Here is a 20,595-nt window from a genome sequence, read left to right as displayed (position 1 = left end):
AAGTAGCTAATGACTTACACAAATACAGTAGTGCAAAGCTGATTACTGTAGTAGTATATTTCACTATACTTAAGGAAAGATGTGTTGCTCTGTGCATTCAAAAGAGAAGGTTTAAAAAAAAAAAAGCCCTGGGGGTTTACTGTACTGTTGTGCCTGCTATCATCTAACTGAAAGAATCAGTCACTGAGTTTAGCAGTGTCTGCATAGTGGTGATGCCTGTGCTTTGGATTGGTGTCCACTAATTTTTCATGTGTGAGAAGGTGATCTAATAATACCTATAAAATGTAAGTATTTTTAAAATTTGACTTGCAGCCAAAATTCCAATGGAAACTGATGGAATTTCAGCCACTCAAGAAAGACCTGTAAAATGGTGACTTCATAAAGTGTTCCTTGAGAAGACATGGTGAAAATGACATCATGGCTTTGTTCACTAACATGTGCCTTGTTTCTTTCAACAGAGGAGCAGGAAGAATCTATTTACAATCTATACATCTCTGAAGTCAGAAATATCAGACTACAGCTGGAAACTTGTGAGGAGCGGTTAATAAGACAGATCCGAACTCCAATGGAAAGGGATGATCTACATGAAAGTGTGTTTAGGATTTCAGAGCAAGAGGTGAGCCTTTGAGAAAGGCTGTTTTACTTAGAAGAGTTTTATTTTAAAATATATCCAGACATGTTGACTGTAGCTAGAAGGTTTGCAGTGCACCTTGAAAAGACAAGAGTCAAAGATCAAGCTTGTGTTTGTGAGAAAAAAAAAAGTGCCAATAAATGGAGACTGTTAGTTTCCTTCTTAATCATACGTTCCTTTTAAAAAAATTTTAAGGGCATCCACATGAAACAATCAAAGGGAGAGTAGACCTGTACTGATAATGAAATGTAAAGTATGCATCAGGCTGATGTAGGATGAAAGCACTGTCAATCACCTTTCTTTTTACAGAAACTGAAGAAAGAACTGGATCGACTGAAGGATGACTTGGGAGTCATCACAGATAAATGTGAAGAGTTTTTCAGTCAAGCTGCTGGTTCACCTTCAGTCCCTACTCTGCGCTCTGAGCTCAATGTTGTTATTCAGAACATGAACCAAGTTTATTCCATGTCTTCTATTTACATAGAAAAGTATGTAATAGGCCATCTCCCAGCATATGTGTTTTAGTTTACATTTTTCCTTTCAAATTGAATGAAATATAAAGACACTAGTACGAATATTAGTATGGCTAAGGCCAGCTATAGGAGTTTCCATAAGGCCAAATGCCGGGGGCTGCCCTTGGGCCACAACAACCCCCAGCAGCGCTACAGGCTTGGGGAGGAGTGGCTGGAGAGCTGCCAGTCGGAGAGGGACCTGGGGGTGTTGATTGACAGCCAACTGAACAGGAGCCAGCAGTGTGCCCAGGTGGCCAAGAAGGCCAATGGCATCCTGGCTTGTGTCAGCAATAGCGTGGCCAGCAGGGACAGGGAAGGGATCTGACCCCTGTACTTGGCACTGCTGAGGCCGCCCCTCGATTCCTGTGTTCAGTTTTGGGCCCCTCACTCCAAAAAGGACATTGAATGACTCGAGCGTGTCCAGAGAAGGGCAACGGAGCTGGTGCAGGGTCTGGAGCACAGGTCGTACGAGGAGCGGCTGAGGGAACTGGGGGTGTTTAGTCTGGAGAAGAGGAGGCTGAGGGGAGACCTCATCGCCCTCTACAGCTACCTGAAAGGAGGGTGCAGAGAGCTGGGGATGAGTCTCTTTAACCAAGTAATAAGTGATAGGACAAGAGGTAATGGCCTCAAATTGCACCAGAGAAGGTTTAGACTGGATATTAGGAATCATTTCTTTACAGAAGGGGTTGTTGGGCGTTGTAATGGTCTGCCCAGGGAGGTGGTGGAGTCCCCATCCCTGGAGGTGTTTAAGAGTATGGTTGACATAGCACTGAGGGATGTGGTGTAGTTGGGAACTGTCAGTGTTGGGTTAATGGTTGGACTGGGTGATCTTCAAGGTCTTTTCCAACCTAGATGATTCTGTGATTCTGTAATAATACTGATCAAGGAAAAGGGAGTTAACATTTTAACATTGTATAAATGGGTGGTACCCCATGACTTGGAAAGGCTAAAAAACACAGGTGTGTTGAATGTTGTTATTGGTGGTTCAGTTAACAGGATATTACTATTTTTCAGATTAAAAACTGTAAATTTGGTGCTGAAGAACATCCAAGGAGCAGAATCATTAGTAAAACTATACGAAACTAAGTTGTGTGAAGAGGAAGCAGTAACGGCTGACAAAAACAATATTGAAAATCTGATGGGTACATTGAAGGTAAAAGCTGGCTGGTGCCTTTTCATGGGCAAATCAAAAAATGGTAGGAGAATGAGCTGTCTTACAAGACCTGTTTTGGTTATGCTATACTCTACAATGTTGGCTTGTATATTTGGAGGAAGGTCTGTGTTAGAATTGACAAATCCAAAAAAAAAGATAGCTTTGGAGCATTAGGAATTGGATAGTTTGAGTGTGCATTCCTGCTGTTAGGATATGCCTTGAAGTATCTGAACTTCAAAGAGTGACACTTGATAATGCTGCAGTAAGATTTTTTTGGCTCTCCAAAAGGTAATATACACTTAAGGTAACATAAATGTATTACATAAATGTGGCCACAGTAACATTCCTGCTAGTGCTATGGTATACTAATCAGGGTTTCATAGGAGGTTTGGCAGATATCTTTGAGAAAGGATAGGGTTGAAGTATAGCATTTTTTCTGTACTGTATATAACTCATTTTAATGTTGAAAACGATAATTCTTTTTTGTTAGAATGATTGGCATCTGCTTAATGATATTTTGAAACGTTTAGAAGATAAACGTGTTACTTTGCTGTCTGTGTTTTGATCTATGTGTTGTAGGGATGCAGTTAGAATTATTTTGCAAATCATAGCTAATTAGTTGCTTCAGACCCCTTCTGGTGCCATTCCAGTGTTTGAGCAACCAGAAGTAAAATATTAATTTAAACATTTTTCATTTATTAATTTATGCATTTTACTATGTAAAAATTGATAAAATAGTGTCATAATTTAAGAGTTATTTACATTTTATAATTTATCACATAATAGCAATGGAGATCTGAAGTAGATGAGAAAAGACAAGTGTTCCATGCTTTAGAGGATGAACTGCAGAAGGCAAAGATGATCAGTGATCAGATGTTTAAAATGCACAAGGAACGTGATCTTGACTTTGACTGGCACAAAGAAAAAGTTGATCAATTAGCCGAAAGGTGGCAAAACATTCATTCTCAAATTGAAAATAGGTTTGTATAACTTTTTATTACAATCTCTTCATGTTTTATGCTGTTTTGTTTCTGAGGAAAAATAATGAGAAATGAATGTGGAAATATGTCAGCATAGTTTTCTGAACTGTTTGTGAAATGTGCTAAGATCAAGGATTCTTACATTTTCTGTGCTGTTGACATGGTTGTATCACTTCTCCACAGGCAATGTCTGTGACTGTTGAGCACTAATAGATATAGAAACCTTATTTACTTACAACTTACTGAAACACAGTAGAGATAAATTGTCTTTTTTCTTTCAAAAAAAAAAAGCTTGCAGAAATGGCTTGCTGTACTATGGAAATACCATCTGTTTCTCCTCATAATTAGTTCTGACAAGCTAAACTAATGAGTTGATTTATCAGTTATGATTGGATTCATGTTAACTTGCTTTTAATGACTCAAATGCTAAGTCTGGAAGTCCCTAGCTTCCATTGACTTCTGTGATAATTTCACTGCAGTAACTTCTGGTGAAGTGCCACCATTTTCTTTTGGTGTACTACTGTTTTCATGCAGCCTCAATATCCAGTTGAGATGTTGCTCTAAATTAAGCCCTTCACTATTATTGTCATGATGATATTGGAGAATGTTACTCAAATGCACTTGCCTACACAGATGTGCAGATGCAGCAGAACATACCTACCTGTAATTCTGGATGTTTATACATGACATTCCTGGAAATACTTTTACCTTCAGTCTGCACAGTTCTGTTTCCTTTACATATAGGTAATGTTAAGGAAGGCAAGTTAAGGATGTCTGTACTATACAGCCTGAATTTATTTCCTTTAAAATTTACTTCAGTTTTGTCTTTATAGATAACCTGAACAAGAGCATCAAAGATAGCACTGTTGATATAAATGTTCACACAATAACCTTTCACATTTTTGTCCTCCTTTTTTAAGGGGTGAATATCCATTCAGGTGCAATATTGACGTTATTCACATATAATTAACTAATTTATTCGTCTCTCTTTAACAATGCTGGAAGTTAAAAGGAAGATGGACAAAAGCTGACTTACTTAAAACTGACTGCAGAATGTCTAGCTTTAAATCCACCTCAAATTCTTCATAATTCGATTGCGTGACATAATTTAAATGATAAAATAGTAGTTTTATGAGGTACTGAAGTGTCCGTATTTCATCAGAGAGCAAACATGAACCACATGCTCTCCTCACAGGACTGTATCCTAAACAGAATATGCTGAAAAATGACTGTTAATACATAGTGCCTTCTAGCATAAATAGGACAGATTGTGGTAGTTGCAGCATGGAGTTGTAAACAAGCTGCTTTCTGCAAATGTTCTCTCTGCTGCTTCCTAACAGCTTGACACTGATGATCATTATACAAAAAGTATGTACAAATATTGGCTACAGTTATCATGATCCTTTCTCAATTTCATGGTTATTAGCTTTAAAACATGCATAAGTATGAAACCTGAGCAGTGCGGTTTCCTTTGCTTGCTCTTTTTCAGTCTTCTTTCGGCATCTTGAGAACAACACTAGAGTGATTCAAAGTATTAATTCCAAGTCAAATGATAAAAAGTCGTTTAGTAAGTGTGTTTATCCTGCAGTGTTTTGGAGTGGTCATATTTATGATCTTTGAAGTAACAGTATAGGGATCATGAAAGATAAACTGTCAGTGTTCTCATCAGTATGGAAACCACTTTCAAGAAATACACAGCACTCTCTTTTCCGGTCAAAAACATGATATAAAAATGGGCTTAAAGGATCATTTGCTTTCACACATTAGAATATCATAAGTCTTTAGCTTTAGTGTAACTCCTGTTGTTTTGTGGGAGGTTCAGATAGTGTGGAGAAGCACTACTTAACTCCATCACAGTGCAGCACATGCCTTGAGTCACATAGGTCACACTTGAAGTACTGTCAGTTCTTACGACAGAATTAATTGCTGTTGCAGAGCCCTTCCTCTTGCTTGGGGTTTCCTGTGCTCATGGAGTTTCAAGCAGTTTAGTTTCTTCTGCATATATGTAGTAGTATCTCAGTTGGGTGTCATTTCTGACAAAGAAAAAGGCTTGGTAAGCTGGAAATCTTTGTGTTTGAGAAGTTAACTTGGCATTCAGCTAGTGTTATCTTAGTATGTTTATAGTGTGAGCTATAGCAAAGCTAAGGCATCTGAAGCCTTTGAAGCTGTATTTGGCTTAGTGTTATACTTCTTATCTTTAATATGCGTCTTCTCCCCTTGGTTTATCTTCTGAAATAAAATCAGGTTGCGTGACTTAGAAGGTATTAATAAATCTCTGAAGTATTACAAAGATACTTACAATTCTTTGGACACTTGGATTCAACAAGTAGAAGATACTCAGCGAAAGATTCAAGAAATTCATCCTGAAAATAGCAAAGCATTGGCTAAACAGCTGAACCAACATAAGGTATGAAAGGGATCTCATTGTAGGAAAGCAGTGCTGTAATGACTGAAGAATTAAAGTATCAGTGATGTCAGTCTTATTTCTTGATATGAGGTGCTTATGTACCTCATCCCTTACTGTAAAATTCCAAGTCAGTACCAGCTTTTACAGTTTTAGGTTTATAATGCAGCTAACATGAATATATCACTCACTGACTATTGCCATTTTATAGACCAGATTGTTTTGATCCTCAAATCTATAAGAAGAGCAAATCCTTAGTGCCTAAAATTCTGGACCCTCCTTCTCACATCTTTTTTTTATTCAATACTGCTCTTGGTATTTATGGACATAGAAATATTTTCATGAAAGCAGAGCTAAACTCAACAGCTGTTTCCTGCAAGAAGGAAATGCAGCTTAAATAAGAGACAGAATAACAAATTGTATGCACAAAATGGTATATTCTTGATTTTGTTTTAAGTTCACTTACCAGCTATTAAACCTGGCAGGGTTTTTTCACTAGTTCTATACTGTAAGCCTGACAAAGCTCAGGACATAGTTTTGAGCATATTGTACACATGGAAATGAGCATATTATGTAAATTTAATTATGTTAGATAAAGTAGAAATGCTAATAATAATAGTAAGAAAAATAATTTTTTAAGATAAAGATGTAGGCTCATATTTTACAGATGCTGGTTTCTGAGATTGAAATGAAACAAAGCAAAATAGATGAATGCCAGAAGTATTCAGAACAGTACTCAGCTGCTGTGAAGGTAATAAATAACATTATACTTAGAATCCTTTCCTTTTTACTTTCAGTATCATGTGGCATGCCAATCATTTTGTATATTTTTCTTTTTTTACAGGACTATGAGTTACAGACTATGACCTACAGAGCTATGGTTGATTCCCAACAAAAATCTCCAGTGAAACGCCGAAGAATGCAAAGCTCATCAGACTTCATTATTCAAGAGGTAAATGGATTTCCGATGAAAGGAAGATAGGGTTTTTTTAGTCTTTGCTTAAAGCAGAGCGAACACAAGAATGGGATTTTGGACTTATTAATGATTAAATAGGGTAACCCAAACAAGTTTTTTTTTTTCTGTATAGATATATGATGTTATTCTATTGGTCATTATGCAATATTTAGATAACGAGACAGTATATTGCTGTTGATGAACAAAAGTCCTCCAAATTGTAAAAAGATATATGAGAAATGTACCTCAGTAAAACTGTTTAGAACTATGGGCTGGATCTCAATCACAGTAAAGAGAAGGAGCTTTCATCTTTGCTATGGTAAAACTTACCAGATCTGGACACTTTTGACAGATTCCAGGGCAAATTGGCCTCATTTGGATGGGAAGGATAAATCTGTCTCCCTGCTAGCTGTTGGAGAGAGGAATGGTAACCAGTGCTGCTTGTCCCTCATAACCTGTGTTTACAGTGGGGAAGAATTGAATGACTGTGAAGTCAAAACACTGTCTCCTGTTTCTTCTCCTTACGGATCTCCTCATAGATCCTTAAGATTTATTTGTGCAAGTGCACCCTGTTGATCTGTTGATGGCCTTCAACTTTGAAGTCAAAATTGGGACTTTGGATTCTGCAATCAGGATTTTGGAATCAAAATCAGGATAGATTCTAGAGTAGTGTTTATCACTTCTTTGAAGATTAATGGGAGCATTTCCCTCTATCTTTCTTCCCACCCCTGCTTTGTTTCTTGCAGTTCATGGATTTACGGACTCGTTACACTGCCTTAGTGACCTTGATGACACAATACATTAAGTTTGCTGGTGACTCTTTGAAAAGACTGGAAGAGGAAGAGGTAGGTTATTCCCTGGCAGCCAACTAAGCAAAAAGAACAGCTAGGCAGACAAAGAGCAATATACCTGTTGGAATTATTCACAAAGTACACAGTAGATATGAAAGACTAAATTCCTTATATGCTGCATTTCATAAAGGAATGCAGGAGTGTTAAATTACACTGTTATCATTCAGATAAGCAAAATCCTATACCATTCATTTAGCAGTTCTTCCAGCCGGAAGGATCATATGATTCACTAAATTCTGATGGAGATGTAGTTACATACAGTGCATTTTAATACTTTAATATTTTAGGGCTTGATCTTTTGGATGAACGCAGACATTAAGATGAGGGCAGGCTTAGTGTGCAGACAAATTACTCAAAATCCATGCTTGCTGCAGAATCAGCCTTCCAAATAATGGAGAAAAAATACCTTTAAATTCTTTCTTTTGAAATGTTTCTCTCTGAAAGATTATAATAATTTTTTTAAGACTGCAGCATTTTTGTATAATCTGTACAGTTCATATCTCTAAAATAATGCCCATATTAAGTGTAGTCCTGTAATTAATTATGCCCATATTGAATGTAGTGCTATATAAATTACATAGAAATTGGAGAACACTTTCATAAGGGTATAAATTTTAATGTTGTTATTACAGAAAAAAACAGAGTTCTTAAATGAATGCTGTGTAATTCTGGTACTGGCTTTGTATTTATTGGCTTTTCTTGCTATTGAACACCTCTGGACAAACTCTTTAACACTAACAGTATGTATCTGTACATCATGAAGTGGTGGAACATACTGATGGAAATATATAATGTTTGTTGATAAGTAGCCATTATAACTGAGGTATGACTAATAATGGTATCAAGGATAAAAAGTGAAACAAAGAACAAGAATTAAAACAAGGATCAAGAAACCTGTGAATTGCTGACAGACTTCACGTTCCCCAAGGGCAAATGGAATCTTTTAAAGTCTTTTGAGTTTCAGTCTGCTCTGAATCTCTAGGACTGCTTTTTTGGGAAATCAAACACCCCCCCATCTTCCTCCACGTTCTGGCAGCCTTCTAAATCTTAGATAGCTTATTTGAAAATAAGTAGGTTGCCAGTCACAAAGTAATTTGATGGGTTTTTTCTTTGTAATCAGGGTAGCAAATAAGAAAATGAATAATCCTTTTCAAAGAAAGAATGATAATTTTTTTTCTCCCAGAATCAGACCTCTCAAATCTGTGATTGTTCCATTTCTTCCATGCCAATCTTTCTTCTTAACTCTCAGTAATGGCATTAAGAATGCACAGAATAAAGGGAAAAAATAAGATGATTTCCATGATACCTCAATTTAATCTACATGCTGTCGTGCTCAGAGCTTACCAGAAGCGAGTGAACTCCATCAACCTGTGAAGTCAGCTGAAGTCTTTCAACGTTTTGGATGTAATGAAGCTGTTGAATTCAGAGTGGAAAACACACCTAATGAAAGCATGATGGATGTGGAATATTTGCAAAAAGATAACTCTTCCAGTAAACCTAAACACACTGCAAATAAATTGGAAACTGACAGAAGAAAGTTAGGTGTACACAGATACGATAAAATTAAAACTAATAGAACATTAAAGCAATGTTTAAATTTCAGTGGTCAAGAAAGTAGCATTAGTGACAACAGAGAAAATAAGCTACATACAGAGCAAGACAATTTAATGGGTTTTGGTGATCAAAGTAAAGAAGAAAATTATGGAAGAGATTGTTTTGTTTCAGCTGAGATCTGTGTAACTGTAAATAACAATCCTGGTGAAATGTTAAATGAGCAAAGTATTAATGGAGAGAGACAGAAAATAAAGGGAATATCAAAGAAGCTGTCTGAAGTGAAAATGATACAAAAAAATACAGAAAAAAATTTTTCAAGAGAGGCAAGGAATGATGTTTCAACAAAGGAAGAATGTGAGATGCAATCAGAAACTAACTTTGAGCTAACAACGAAGAAAGATGAAGTTATTCCAAAAACTGGAAAGCATGCCATGAATATCAGCCCTTACAAGCAGCAACATTCTTCACCAAGAACTCAGTTAGAATGTCAGTGTAAAGAACATTACTTTACAGAAGGTAATAGCCATAATACGTTGAACTCTGAAGACACAGAGTTTCAAGTGTGTTGTGAAAAGGGTGACTCTCTTTCGGGTGTAAGGGATGCAATACCTGTAGAGAAAGCTGCATCCTCTTTCAGAGAGGTGGCAGTGCATGATAGAAAGGAAAAAACAGAGTTAAATTTGCAATCTGTGAGCTCTCCAGGCATTTCTGGTAGCATTGAAAGGGATACAAACAAACTGCACAGAGTATCTCTGGATAAACGTTACTTCATAGCAGAAAATGAAATCTTAGAAAAATCAAGTTTAAGTCCAAATGAAGGCAAGAGTACAATGCAAGAAACTTTGGCTTTTTTTTCAGAAAATATTTTTGAGAATCAGTATGCAGCAAAAGTCTCGGAATCTTATCCATTAGATTTTGAAGTGTCACTAGTGCAAAGTGATCCAGATTTAGGTACAGAATTTTTAGGAAATGCTGGTGATTTAAATGCAGATATAGCCCTCTCAGAAATTATTTGTGGAGGAGAGGATTATTTTCCAAAAAAGCTTTTGAGTCACAGGGAGAAAGTACATGAGAATAAAATATCACAGGGTAAAATTTACAGTTTGGACAACATAAATACAAGTGGGGAGAAGCAGAGTGGAGAAGACAAGTTGGAACAGGGTCAGAAATGCAAAGACTTATTGCTAGTTGCAGAAATGGACAGTAGAGATAAGGGTCATAGCACAAAGATACTTGGAAAAAACACTGAACTCCAGAAAACATTCTGTGAAAAAACAGGGAGAAAAGCCTCACTTGAAAAAAAAGAAAAGCAAAAAAAAAGAGGCAATGATAATGAAGAGAAAAGGAGCACAGCTGTTACTAAGGTACCAGAGTTTTTATGAAACGCAAGTGAAACAGTTAATTTAAGAATGATTCTAAGGCAATCTAAATCAACATTTGAATCTCAAAATATGCTGAGGTCAAGTGATTTCGAGTTGATTGAACGTAATTCAAGCAATCAATATGCTAATGATATATTAATTACTGTGCATTCTGAGATGCTTAAATTTTTTAAGTTCTTACAAATTTATTTTTAAGTTTATTTATTACTATTTATTTACCATCTGTTTTTCCACCCAGCTGATGCTCAGCTATGTCAATGAGAAATAATTAAAGCTAATAAGATATAGTTTCTGACTATCTGTATTTTTAGTTTCTCGTTCGAGCATAATACATTAGATTTTTGTGTCTATGGGACCATGAAAGATCTGATAAGAAACCAATTTAAATGTTTTGTGTTTGTTGGGGTCTGTTCAAAATTGTGACACAAGAGAGAACTAAAGAAGCTGCCTTTGCATTAGCCTTTTAGGAAATAAGTTTCATATATCATATGAAAAATAAAGTAAATATGGCAAATTTGAACTAAACCAACATTGTGTTTATTAGAAAATGTTGCTATCATTACCCTTCATGCCATGTTTATATGATCATAGGAATATACATGTGTTCTTACCTCATGTTACATTTGGTAACTAATGACATGATAGTGCTAATGAAGACAAGGTATGTATGGTTTCAACTGTATTATTACTGGTGAATATGCATCTTTCCTTTGATCTACCAATATATGGAGACTATTAGCTGACTGGTTTTCACTAGGATTTTCCTAATGACCACATTTGTATTTCTGTATCTATGCTGCAGAGCAGCTGTGCTCTTACCAGTCCCCCAGGTGAGCCATTGGGGACATTGGGACTGTGGAGCACACTGTGGAGCATAGATGTACTGGGGGTTATGTGCTTCTTTTTCTGCACCTAATGCATCTTGGTTCTAGCTCTGGATACTCTTTCTTTTCTTGGAGGGGATTTCCAAACTTCTCTTGTGTTATTTTTGCTTGCAAGCATAAAATCCTTCTTCCAGTTCCTACTGAACTGATCCAGAAATGGTAGGCCACTTTCTTCTTGGGAATTCTTGCACATAGTGTTTGGCTCACTGTTTGCTCTGCCTATTTGTTTGGAGAAAAAGCATATGCGAGCTGTTGTTTGACACTGCTTACCGCTATGAGGCATCTGGCTGAAGTAAGAGGCTTCAGGACTTCTTCGCTTTGTGAAGGGTTTCATATTTGGCTAACGGTAACTCCCTGAAGCCTTCAAGAGAAGGTGATGGTGGTGGGAACTGCTCATCCTACTTTCTGGATGTACCGTATATATATGAGTAAGTATTTTCCATTCTGCTTTTCAAAGAGCCTAACACATTTCATATACTGTATTACAAAAAGTACATTACAGCTTACCTCTTTCTTTTACAGATTTTAAAGAATAAGGAAGCATCAGCACGTGAGGCATATTCAGATCTAATGGCACAGCAAAATAGCACAATTGATGAGAATAGAAAACTCATGGGAAAGGTAAAAGCTCTTGAGGAGATGTTGGAGGATATGAAGAAACAAAAATTCCAAGTTGAACAGGAGCTCCCTAAAGTGAGGGAAGCTGCAGAAAAAGAGCGGAAGAAGCAGCAGAAAGATATGGAAGAGATTTGTCTTCAGAAGGCCAAGGCTGAGCAAGAGGCAAAACAGTGTCGTATGGATCTAGAGAGCATTGAGAAAGAGAAAGCAGATGCAGAGCAAGAGTTGGAGTGTGTAAGGCAGCTCATTTTTCAGGCAGAGACTCAAAGAAGCGTACTGGAAGGAAACCTCCGTGCTTTTCGAAATCAAATAGAAGAAAGCACTTTTACCAGAAGAAACCTTGAAGAGCATCTAAGAAGAAAAGATACTAATCTTCATGATTTAGAGCAACAAAAAAAAACCTTAATGCAGGAGCTGAAGAAAAAAACAGAAGGAGAGGAGAAACTTATGAAACTGATAAAGCAAATGGAACGAGATCTTGAATTTAAAGGGAACCTATCAGAAATAAAGAATCCAGAAAGAGAGATAACTGAAGCCAGACGAAAGGTCATTGAAGGCAAGTACTCTGTAACTAGAGAATCTTTGCTACCTACTTTCACAGCTGGGCAAGGCAGCCAGTGTAGGACTGATTCTGAAATTACAAGCTTCCAGAAGAAACAAGAAGCCAAAAGGGTGGAAGAGCTTAAACAGAAGATAGATGATCTAACCCTTGCTAACAAAAAAGCTGATAAAACTATTAAAGACCTGAAATATGAACTGAATGAAATTGAGCTTCAGAAATCATCAACAGAAGAAAAATCTCGTTTATTAAAAGAAAAACTAGATAAAGTCAATAGTGAAGTTAAATTCCTAAAAATTAAGTTGGAGGAAAAAGATCAGGTAGAGCAGGGATATTTGCAACAGTTGAAAGAACTGGACAAGCAGCTACATAAAACCACAGGTAAAGCTGAAGAAGTGATGCAAGAAGCTATAGATCTTAAGAAAATTAAGATGAACTATCAGGAGGAGTTGAAATCTGTTCAGCAAGAAAAGACACAGCTAAAAAGAGAAGTAGAGGAATTAACTAGATCACAGACAAAAACTGAAATCACTATCAGACATTTAAATTCACAAATCAGTGCTCTTCAGAAAGAGAAACTGGCAGCTGAACACAGAACACAGTCGTGCAAAGGAGAAGCAAATAATCTTCAAGACCAATATAAGAAAATTCAAGAACAGTTGCTTCAGAAAACAAAAGTAGAGAAAGAAAACCAGCAGGAAATTCAGATGCTGAAGAATGAATTAGCCAAAAGTAATCAAGTGTCAGAAACATTGAAAGAAAAGATAGAGGACCTTAATAAATGGAATACTGAAACAAAACTACTGATGAAGCAAATTCAGTCTGAATCAGAGAAGATGACTTTGGAAAAACAAAGTATTCAGAGGAAAAATGATGCATTAAAAGCCCTAGCAGATGGTTTCAAAGAGCAACTGCGTACAACAAATGAACAATTGCACAAACAAACAATAATTGAGCAAGAATTCATATGTAAAATCAAAACCTTAGAAGTTGATCTAGCAAAAACAAAAGACTTAGCTAGTGAATATAAACAAAAATGTGATAAACAAAGTGCATCCGCCCTCACCGTTGACAGGGAGGTTAAAAATCTAAATGCTCAAATGAATGCTCTAACTATGGAAAAGAGAGTGAGTGAGCAGAAGATACAACTACAACAAACTCATATACAAGAGCTAAGTAGTAAATTAAAAAAATTACAGGATGAACTCCATCAGAAGACTCTGGATGAACAAATGGCACGCAAGAAGATGATTCTGTTTCAGGAAGAATCCATTAAGTTTAAACACTCTGCAGAGGAATTTAGGAAAAAAGTTGAAAAATTACTGGAATCCCATAGCATTACAGAAAAGGACATTTCTGGCATAAAACTAGAATGTGTTGCTCTTCAGCAGGAAAAGCATATGGCTGAGGAAAACATCATGTTGTACAAGATGCAAATGGAAGATCTGCAAGAAAGGCTTAAAAAATGTCATGAACAACTGCAGCAAGGGAAGCAGGTTGAAATGGACTATCACCAGAAGTGCAGGAAGCTTGAGGAAGAATTGGAAGTGCAGAAGCGCACAGTTGAGAGCTTGAAACAGAAAATGGATCGGCAGGTCAGAGAGAGTGAACACAGGTTCGTTTCATTTCAGAATGAAATTCAGCAAAATAATAAACTCCAAGATTCTGGATATAAATTGAACTGTGAGAGAAGAGGGAATGATTTCAATTACCTGAGTGACGCTGCAGCTAGAGAGTTTGAACATCTTCCTTCACATGCAAAACCTAGCTCCCCTTTGTTAAGGCAGAAGCAGGAGAGATCAGGTATTAAATCGGATCAAATAGAAGAAAATACACTGTATGTAAGTGCTGATGATAGAATACCGAGAGAGGTGCAGTTCCAGATGTCAAGAATAAACCAGTCACTAGAAGAAGATTCAAGCCCACAGTCTTTTACGGAGTTTGTTTCTCAAACGAGTACACAGTTCCAGATAACTTTTGATAAAGCAAGCCAAATCTTGGGAACATCTGAAAGGGACAGTTTGAGAAACAGGAACCTGCACAGTTCCAGACAAACTATTAGACATGGAGAAGATACGAAACATGAATTAGAAGTGGTAAAACTGCATCCCTTGGAGGTACACACTACATTTTGTGAGGGTTTGTCTTACTAGTGCTGGTTTTTACTATTCTACTTTTTTGTTTTCAGTTCTACGTTATCACTATCCTGTATTCTTTCTAATGTTTCTTACGTTCTTACCCTGGTGAAGGGAACAACTTCATTCTTACATGACACAAAAAGCTTTTCATTAGACCTTTGTAGGAGGCTTGTTAATGTAGAAGAAACACATTATTTTAAAAGTTTGTGTTGGAAATAGGAATTCATGTACATCGTAGTATCATTGTTGGTCAAAATGAGCTTTGATTAATGGCACTAAGTTCATATGGTAACAGCAGTTATTGTTGCTTAGTCTAGTCAAATTCTGGTTATTGAATAAATATTTGAAATGCACTTTTAAGACTCTAGCTATCTGTATTTCTCTGCTCTCCAATGCTAGTAGCCATTCTCCTTTCTGACTTATATTCAAGTTCTCCCTTTAGTTTCTTTGGTGGTGGATTTAGGAATGAATTATGTACAGCATAGTTCTGCAGATGTATTTCTCACTGTGTCAAAAAATTCCTATTTGCAGATAGTGAAGAACCAGCAGTATGACATGCATGTTGAAGTCACAACATTAAACCAAGAAAATGACAAGACTTTTGGTAATGAAGCGAGACTATCTGAGGGAAACAAAACATCTGAAGGGTTTAGGAAAGAAGACTTTGCAAAGATGAGCTCTTTCTTAGGGGAAGAGATTTTGAAAACTGTTGACGATGCTACTCAGTTGGAATATTTTACAGAGGAATATGATTATATTAAATTTCAAGGTCTCCGACATGATGTGACTGCCAGACAGTTGACTGAAGTTAAACTTTTAGACAGGCTCACAGTTGAGCAGCTCTGTTCAGGGCAGAAAACTATTGATGAGGTTCAGAAAAGTCTTGACAAATTTTTAACTAAACCTACAGCTATAGCTGGGCTGTACCTTGAATCCAGCAAAGAGATACTCTCTTTTGCTCTAGCAGCAAGGAGAAGAATCATAGGAAAAACACTGGCATTAGCATTTTTAGAGGCTCAGGCAGCTACTGGTTTCATCATTGATCCCACAACAGGTCAGAAATTCTCTGTTGATGATTCGGTTGTTAGAGGGCTTGCAGATAATGAATTCAAGAGTAGACTGCTTGAAGCAGAGAAAGCTGTTTTGGGCTATTGCTGTTCTGGCAAAGTGTTATCTGTCTATCAGGCTATGGAAGCTCGACTCTTAGAAAGACAAAAAGGTAAAAATATCCTTGAGGCTCAGATTGCAAGTGGGGGGGTCATTGATCCTCTAAGAAGTGTTCGTGTACCTCCAGAAACCGCCGTGCAGCTTGGCTTGCTTAGTAACACGATTTTAAAATTTCTGCATGAACCTTCTAGTAATGCAAAATGTTTTCACAATCCAAATAACAGGAAAGCTATGTATTACTGTGATTTGCTGAAAATGTGTTTGTTCAGTGTAAGCAGTAAATGCTTTCTGCTTCCAATTGGTGAAAGGAAAATAAGCAGCCCATCAGCAGAGAAAAGTCATAAAATTTCAGTAGTAGATGTCAAAACAGGAGCTGAAATGACTTCATATGAAGCTTACCAAAAAAACTGTGTTGATAAAGCTACATATCTAGAGCTTTCAAAACAGGAATTTGATTGGAAAGAGTCTACGTGCTTTGAATCTGATGGGAATTCTTTTCTTTTGCTTACAGATCTTAAAACTGGTGTACAGTTTAATATTGAGGAGACCTTAAATCAGGGTAGAATTGGCAGAGAATTAGTCAATAAATATAAGGAGGGTTTAATCACAGCTAATGAGTTTGGTGATATTTTAGTCAGCAGTTCACAGCCAAATAAAGATTTAAACAGTCCTGTTGCAGGGTTTTGGCTTTCTGAAACCAATGAAAGAATTCCAGTCTTAAAAGCCTCACGCAAAAACTTGGTCGATAGAGTTACTGCCCTCCGATGTCTTGAAGCTCAGGTTAGTACAGGAGGCATAATTGATCCATTTACTGGAAAAAGGTACAGTGTTTCAGAGGCTTTGCAAAGGGAGTTAATTGATGATGGTTGTGCCAAGCAAATCCAGCAGTATGAACTGATCTTTACTGGGATCATTCACCCTGTAAGGAACACAGTTATGTCAGCTGTTGAAGCTATGCATTTAAATGCTGTAGACAAAGAAATGGGCATGCGTTGCCTAGAGTATCAGTACTTGACTGGTGGGTTGATAGATCCAAAGTCTCATTCCAGATTGACAATGGAAGAAGCAATTAAGAATGGTATTATTGATGCTTCCACAGCTACAAAGATGAAAGATGAAAAATCTTATGCTAAAGTTTTAACATGCCCCAAAACGAAAAAGAAGTTAACCTACAAAGAAGCTTTAGAGAGAGCTGTTTTTGATTGCCACACTGGGCTGCGATTGTTAGAAGTAGCTCAACCCATGAAAACAGGAATTTCCAGTCTTTACTATAATTCCTAATGGAACAAAGTTTCTTATTTTGGGACCTGCTTCAAAACCCATTCAAGTCAAGGAAAAGATCTATGATGACCTTTATGGAAAATCATTAATGGTGTTTTCTAACATAATCATGAGTTGCTGTAAAACTAAGTAGTACAAACCACTAATTAGTATAAAACACTAAAACTGGAATTATTGGAAGTAATATAATTACTTGTTACAAAGTTGAAATTCATAGGTAAACTTACACAGATTCATAATTTCAAAATGCAGACTATGTATTCAGTCTTTACCTGAAGGCCTTGTCTGGCGTTATCCACATGTAGGTAGTATAAATCAGAAGTTATACTGATGGTGGTGAAGTTAACATTAGTGCAAAATGAGTAGATTTAGGTGAGACAAGAATCCGATTCTTGTATTAAAAATGGAAAGGGATTGCCCATAAACGAAGACAATGCAGTATTTCATGTGGCCTGATACTTAATTTAATATTACAGATCAGTTTGCATATATAATTTATTTTACTAAAGTGTCACTAAAGTATGCAAGGGTTAAATCTACAGTCTAGTAAATACATGTGCATAAGTAATTTTTCTCACACTGGTATTTCATTAATTTTAATGAGCTACTCACACCATGAAGTTACACACTGTAACTTTTTCTCACTTTGATAACATTTTGGTTTTTCTAGAATTGTTTTCATGCTCTAATAGGCAAGTGAATTCCAATTACATTATCAAATTTAAAAGAAACCCCATTGAAATAAAATTATTGATTTTTACTTGTGATACATGGAAAGGCTTAAGCATGTTTTCTAAGTATTGATAGATTTGAAACTACTAACAGGTTGTACTACTACAAAAAGAAACACGTTATCCTGTGCAGAAAAAGATGAAATGTCTCAATATTTTACTTTTATTGTACTTGTTTCTGTAGACATAAAAGCAGTGTATTCTTTCTAATTGTAATTTAGCAATCCATGTGTATAAATTGAAAAATGCTGATATCCTGGCTGTACATATCCACACCTGAGGGTAATGCAAAGGCAGCAATTCAGAGATACTTTATATGCAAATATTGTTTAGATTTTATCTGCTGAGTAATGGCTGGGAAACTATGCTTTTTCTTAATATCAGTCATTTTATAATGAATGTTCATGTATATGAATAAGCACTGTAATCATAATTACAAATCATTTGAGGAATTACTTTGTTAATGTCTGTAATTATGTGGCATTTTTGTTCCTACATCAAAGTGTCATAGTAATGCATGCGGTGATAAATAAAATGAAATCACTTTATGCGATAGTATTGCCATTGTGGTAGAATTTTGTTTCTATGTATGTTAATGTTAAATATTCCGACAATTTACATTTACATGTTTTTTTACAATTCGCGGTGCTCATCAGAAGTCAATGGAAGAAGAAAAGAAGGAACATGTTGAGAAAGCTGGGGATTTACTGAATTGGGTGTCAAACCTCAGCAAGACACTCAGCAAAGAAGAAGGAGAAAAGGCTGAAAAGGCTGATTTGCCTAAGCAGCAGGTACACAGATGTCTTTTGGGAAAATACCACTTCCTCTTTTTATCTTTCTGTGTTGATTAAAAAGACAAAATATTCCACAAATACTTCTTTTCTCCAAATCACCGTCCACACTTTACTAAAGATGTAATTTCACATTTGATTGTGAGTAGAAGGTTGGTTAAATGAACATTAATATTTAGGGACACAAACATTTTATTCAGGAAGAAGTGCAAGCTGGTTTTTACAGGCCTGGAGTGTGACGTATTCTGACAGTGCAAAATGTTCGTTTAGAGAAACTAGACCCTGCAAACCATAACAGAGCCTTTGTAGAGGGGCAGTGGATCCTGTCAGTATGGCACTTTGTAGGTCTGCCCCCTTGCCCTGAAATAGTTGACTGGTAAGTCTGGTAACTTCTACCCTGGCACCAGCAGGGAGATAGTTGACAGGAAGGGCCTGAGGGTCAGGTTTCTTTTTACTTTCTTTTAAAAAGTTACTTTGAGAGGTCCTTTTAAGGGATAGACAAAACTACTGTCTTAGGGAATACAGCAGGTGTTGACTGAGCTGCCTTTATTATCACATAGTCCACACGCTGCTGGAGTGGCCCATCTTGCTGCCTTTGTATTTAATAGGTACATTGTTGTGTACAGTTGTAACTCTGACCACAAATTTCCATCAGTGAAGTTTCCTATCATTTCTAACAGCTGCTCTGCTAGGCTTGTCCTGCAAAATAGCTTAGTGACACCTAAAAATAATTTAGTAGGTGAAGGCCTACCTGCACACCAAGCATCAGAGAGATGAAGCAGTATGTTTTCCATATCCCTTAGTACAGGGTTGGATGTGTGGTCGTGCAAACATGCTTTTGGCCCTCTTGGCAGCTTTTTCCTGCATTTTCATTTTGGTTACGCATGCTGGTGCTGGTTAGAGCTGCTGGAGCAATGTGTGCATAACTCAAGCTTGCGGTCGAGCAGGTAAGCCAATGGCCACTGGTCCCAGTGTGCTGCTTGTTCATAGAGGACCATTGCTAGTACTGTTACTGAGTTTGTCTCTATAGGAGGTAGTAAGCTTGTATTGATTTGAGCATATCGATTGGCAAATCACTAATAGTTAGGATTGGGATTTGCAAAAGCATTCCACAGTGGTGTTTTTCTGATCTTGTGAATGACAACAGCACAAACCTTTGTCAGCATTGGGCCATCACTCAATTCCTTAGAGCATCTCAGCTTACCATGGCAACTGTGGCTGGCACCTTCTCCATCCAGCCTGAGCCCTCAGCAAGTTAGCTGCCTCGGCTTCCTTTAGCCTATGGGAGATGGGCATTTGCCAGGGGTGTTTCCTTCCCTTGTGAAACAGACCGGTGAGGTAGTGTCACCTTGCAGAGGTGCCTGGTTTTGTGTTGCTGCAGACTAACACAGGTGCTTTGACAGATTTTGTAGAAACATTCAGATTAGTGGTTTGATAGCTAATGTTAGCAGAAATACCTTTCACACAGTGGTTTGTCTTTGCTGTGGTTTGTAGTTGTGGAGTGGATGGAGAAGCTGGTGCCAGTAGTGACAGGGCACACAGCAGCTGCAGCAGTGCCAGTTCCCTGAGCAAAGTGGAGCTCGTGACCCCACCTCAGCCTGCTTCCATCACCTTCTTGAGCAGTGCATACAGTACGTGCTCTCCTGGTTTCTGTCCAAGCAGCACAAGTGGGTTTGTGGCTTGCTGGCAGTGATTGCAAAGGGAGGCTCTGTTCAAGACCCTGTTTGGGCCCTTTGATGTGATGCACAATGGGACAAAACTGCTTGTGTTCAGATCCGGGTGAATGCAGGGCCCAAGCACCTTGCTAGAGTTCTCTTACCACTGACACTGAACATATCTTTGGCTTACTAATGAAGTCCTGATTCCCTTTTGATACTTTGCCTTTATCTAAAATGAGTGCTTTTCTCTGAAGTGACTGCAGGCAGTTTCTCAGAAAAGTTAAAAAATTAAATTCTCTCAAGTCCCTCTGACAGAGGAAGTGCTTTAGTGGGAATGACAGAAATT

At 37.2% G+C, this 20,595-nt stretch overlaps 1 protein-coding gene across 10 annotated transcripts in view; it reads left to right on the top strand.

Moving 5' to 3' along the window:
• The window catches only part of DST (dystonin), a 213,352-nt gene that overhangs the window by 72,064 nt on the left and 120,693 nt on the right, over positions 1 to 20,595 (top strand). For 9 of the 10 annotated variants that reach the window (XM_026845550.1, XM_026845546.1, XM_026845544.1 and 6 more), the window contains 9 exons: positions 459 to 616; positions 941 to 1,119; positions 2,158 to 2,296; positions 3,083 to 3,276; positions 5,521 to 5,683; positions 6,348 to 6,431; positions 6,525 to 6,632; positions 7,382 to 7,480; positions 18,457 to 18,591. In XM_026845550.1, coding sequence (XP_026701351.1) covers positions 459 to 616; positions 941 to 1,119; positions 2,158 to 2,296; positions 3,083 to 3,276; positions 5,521 to 5,683; positions 6,348 to 6,431; positions 6,525 to 6,632; positions 7,382 to 7,480; positions 18,457 to 18,591 — 1,259 coding nt within the window. Of the gene's footprint in view, positions 1 to 458; positions 617 to 940; positions 1,120 to 2,157; positions 2,297 to 3,082; positions 3,277 to 5,520; positions 5,684 to 6,347; positions 6,432 to 6,524; positions 6,633 to 7,381; positions 7,481 to 11,828; positions 14,601 to 15,152; positions 17,618 to 18,456; positions 18,592 to 20,595 lie in introns of those variants that run through there. The other variant, XM_026845552.1, reaches the window with a different exon arrangement.

This window comes from Athene cunicularia (genome assembly GCF_003259725.1).
Source record: "Athene cunicularia isolate RWA chromosome 3 unlocalized genomic scaffold, athCun1 chr3_part1, whole genome shotgun sequence".
Classification (NCBI taxonomy): domain Eukaryota; kingdom Metazoa; phylum Chordata; class Aves; order Strigiformes; family Strigidae; genus Athene; species Athene cunicularia.
This window is presented reverse-complemented; position numbering and strand designations above follow the sequence as displayed.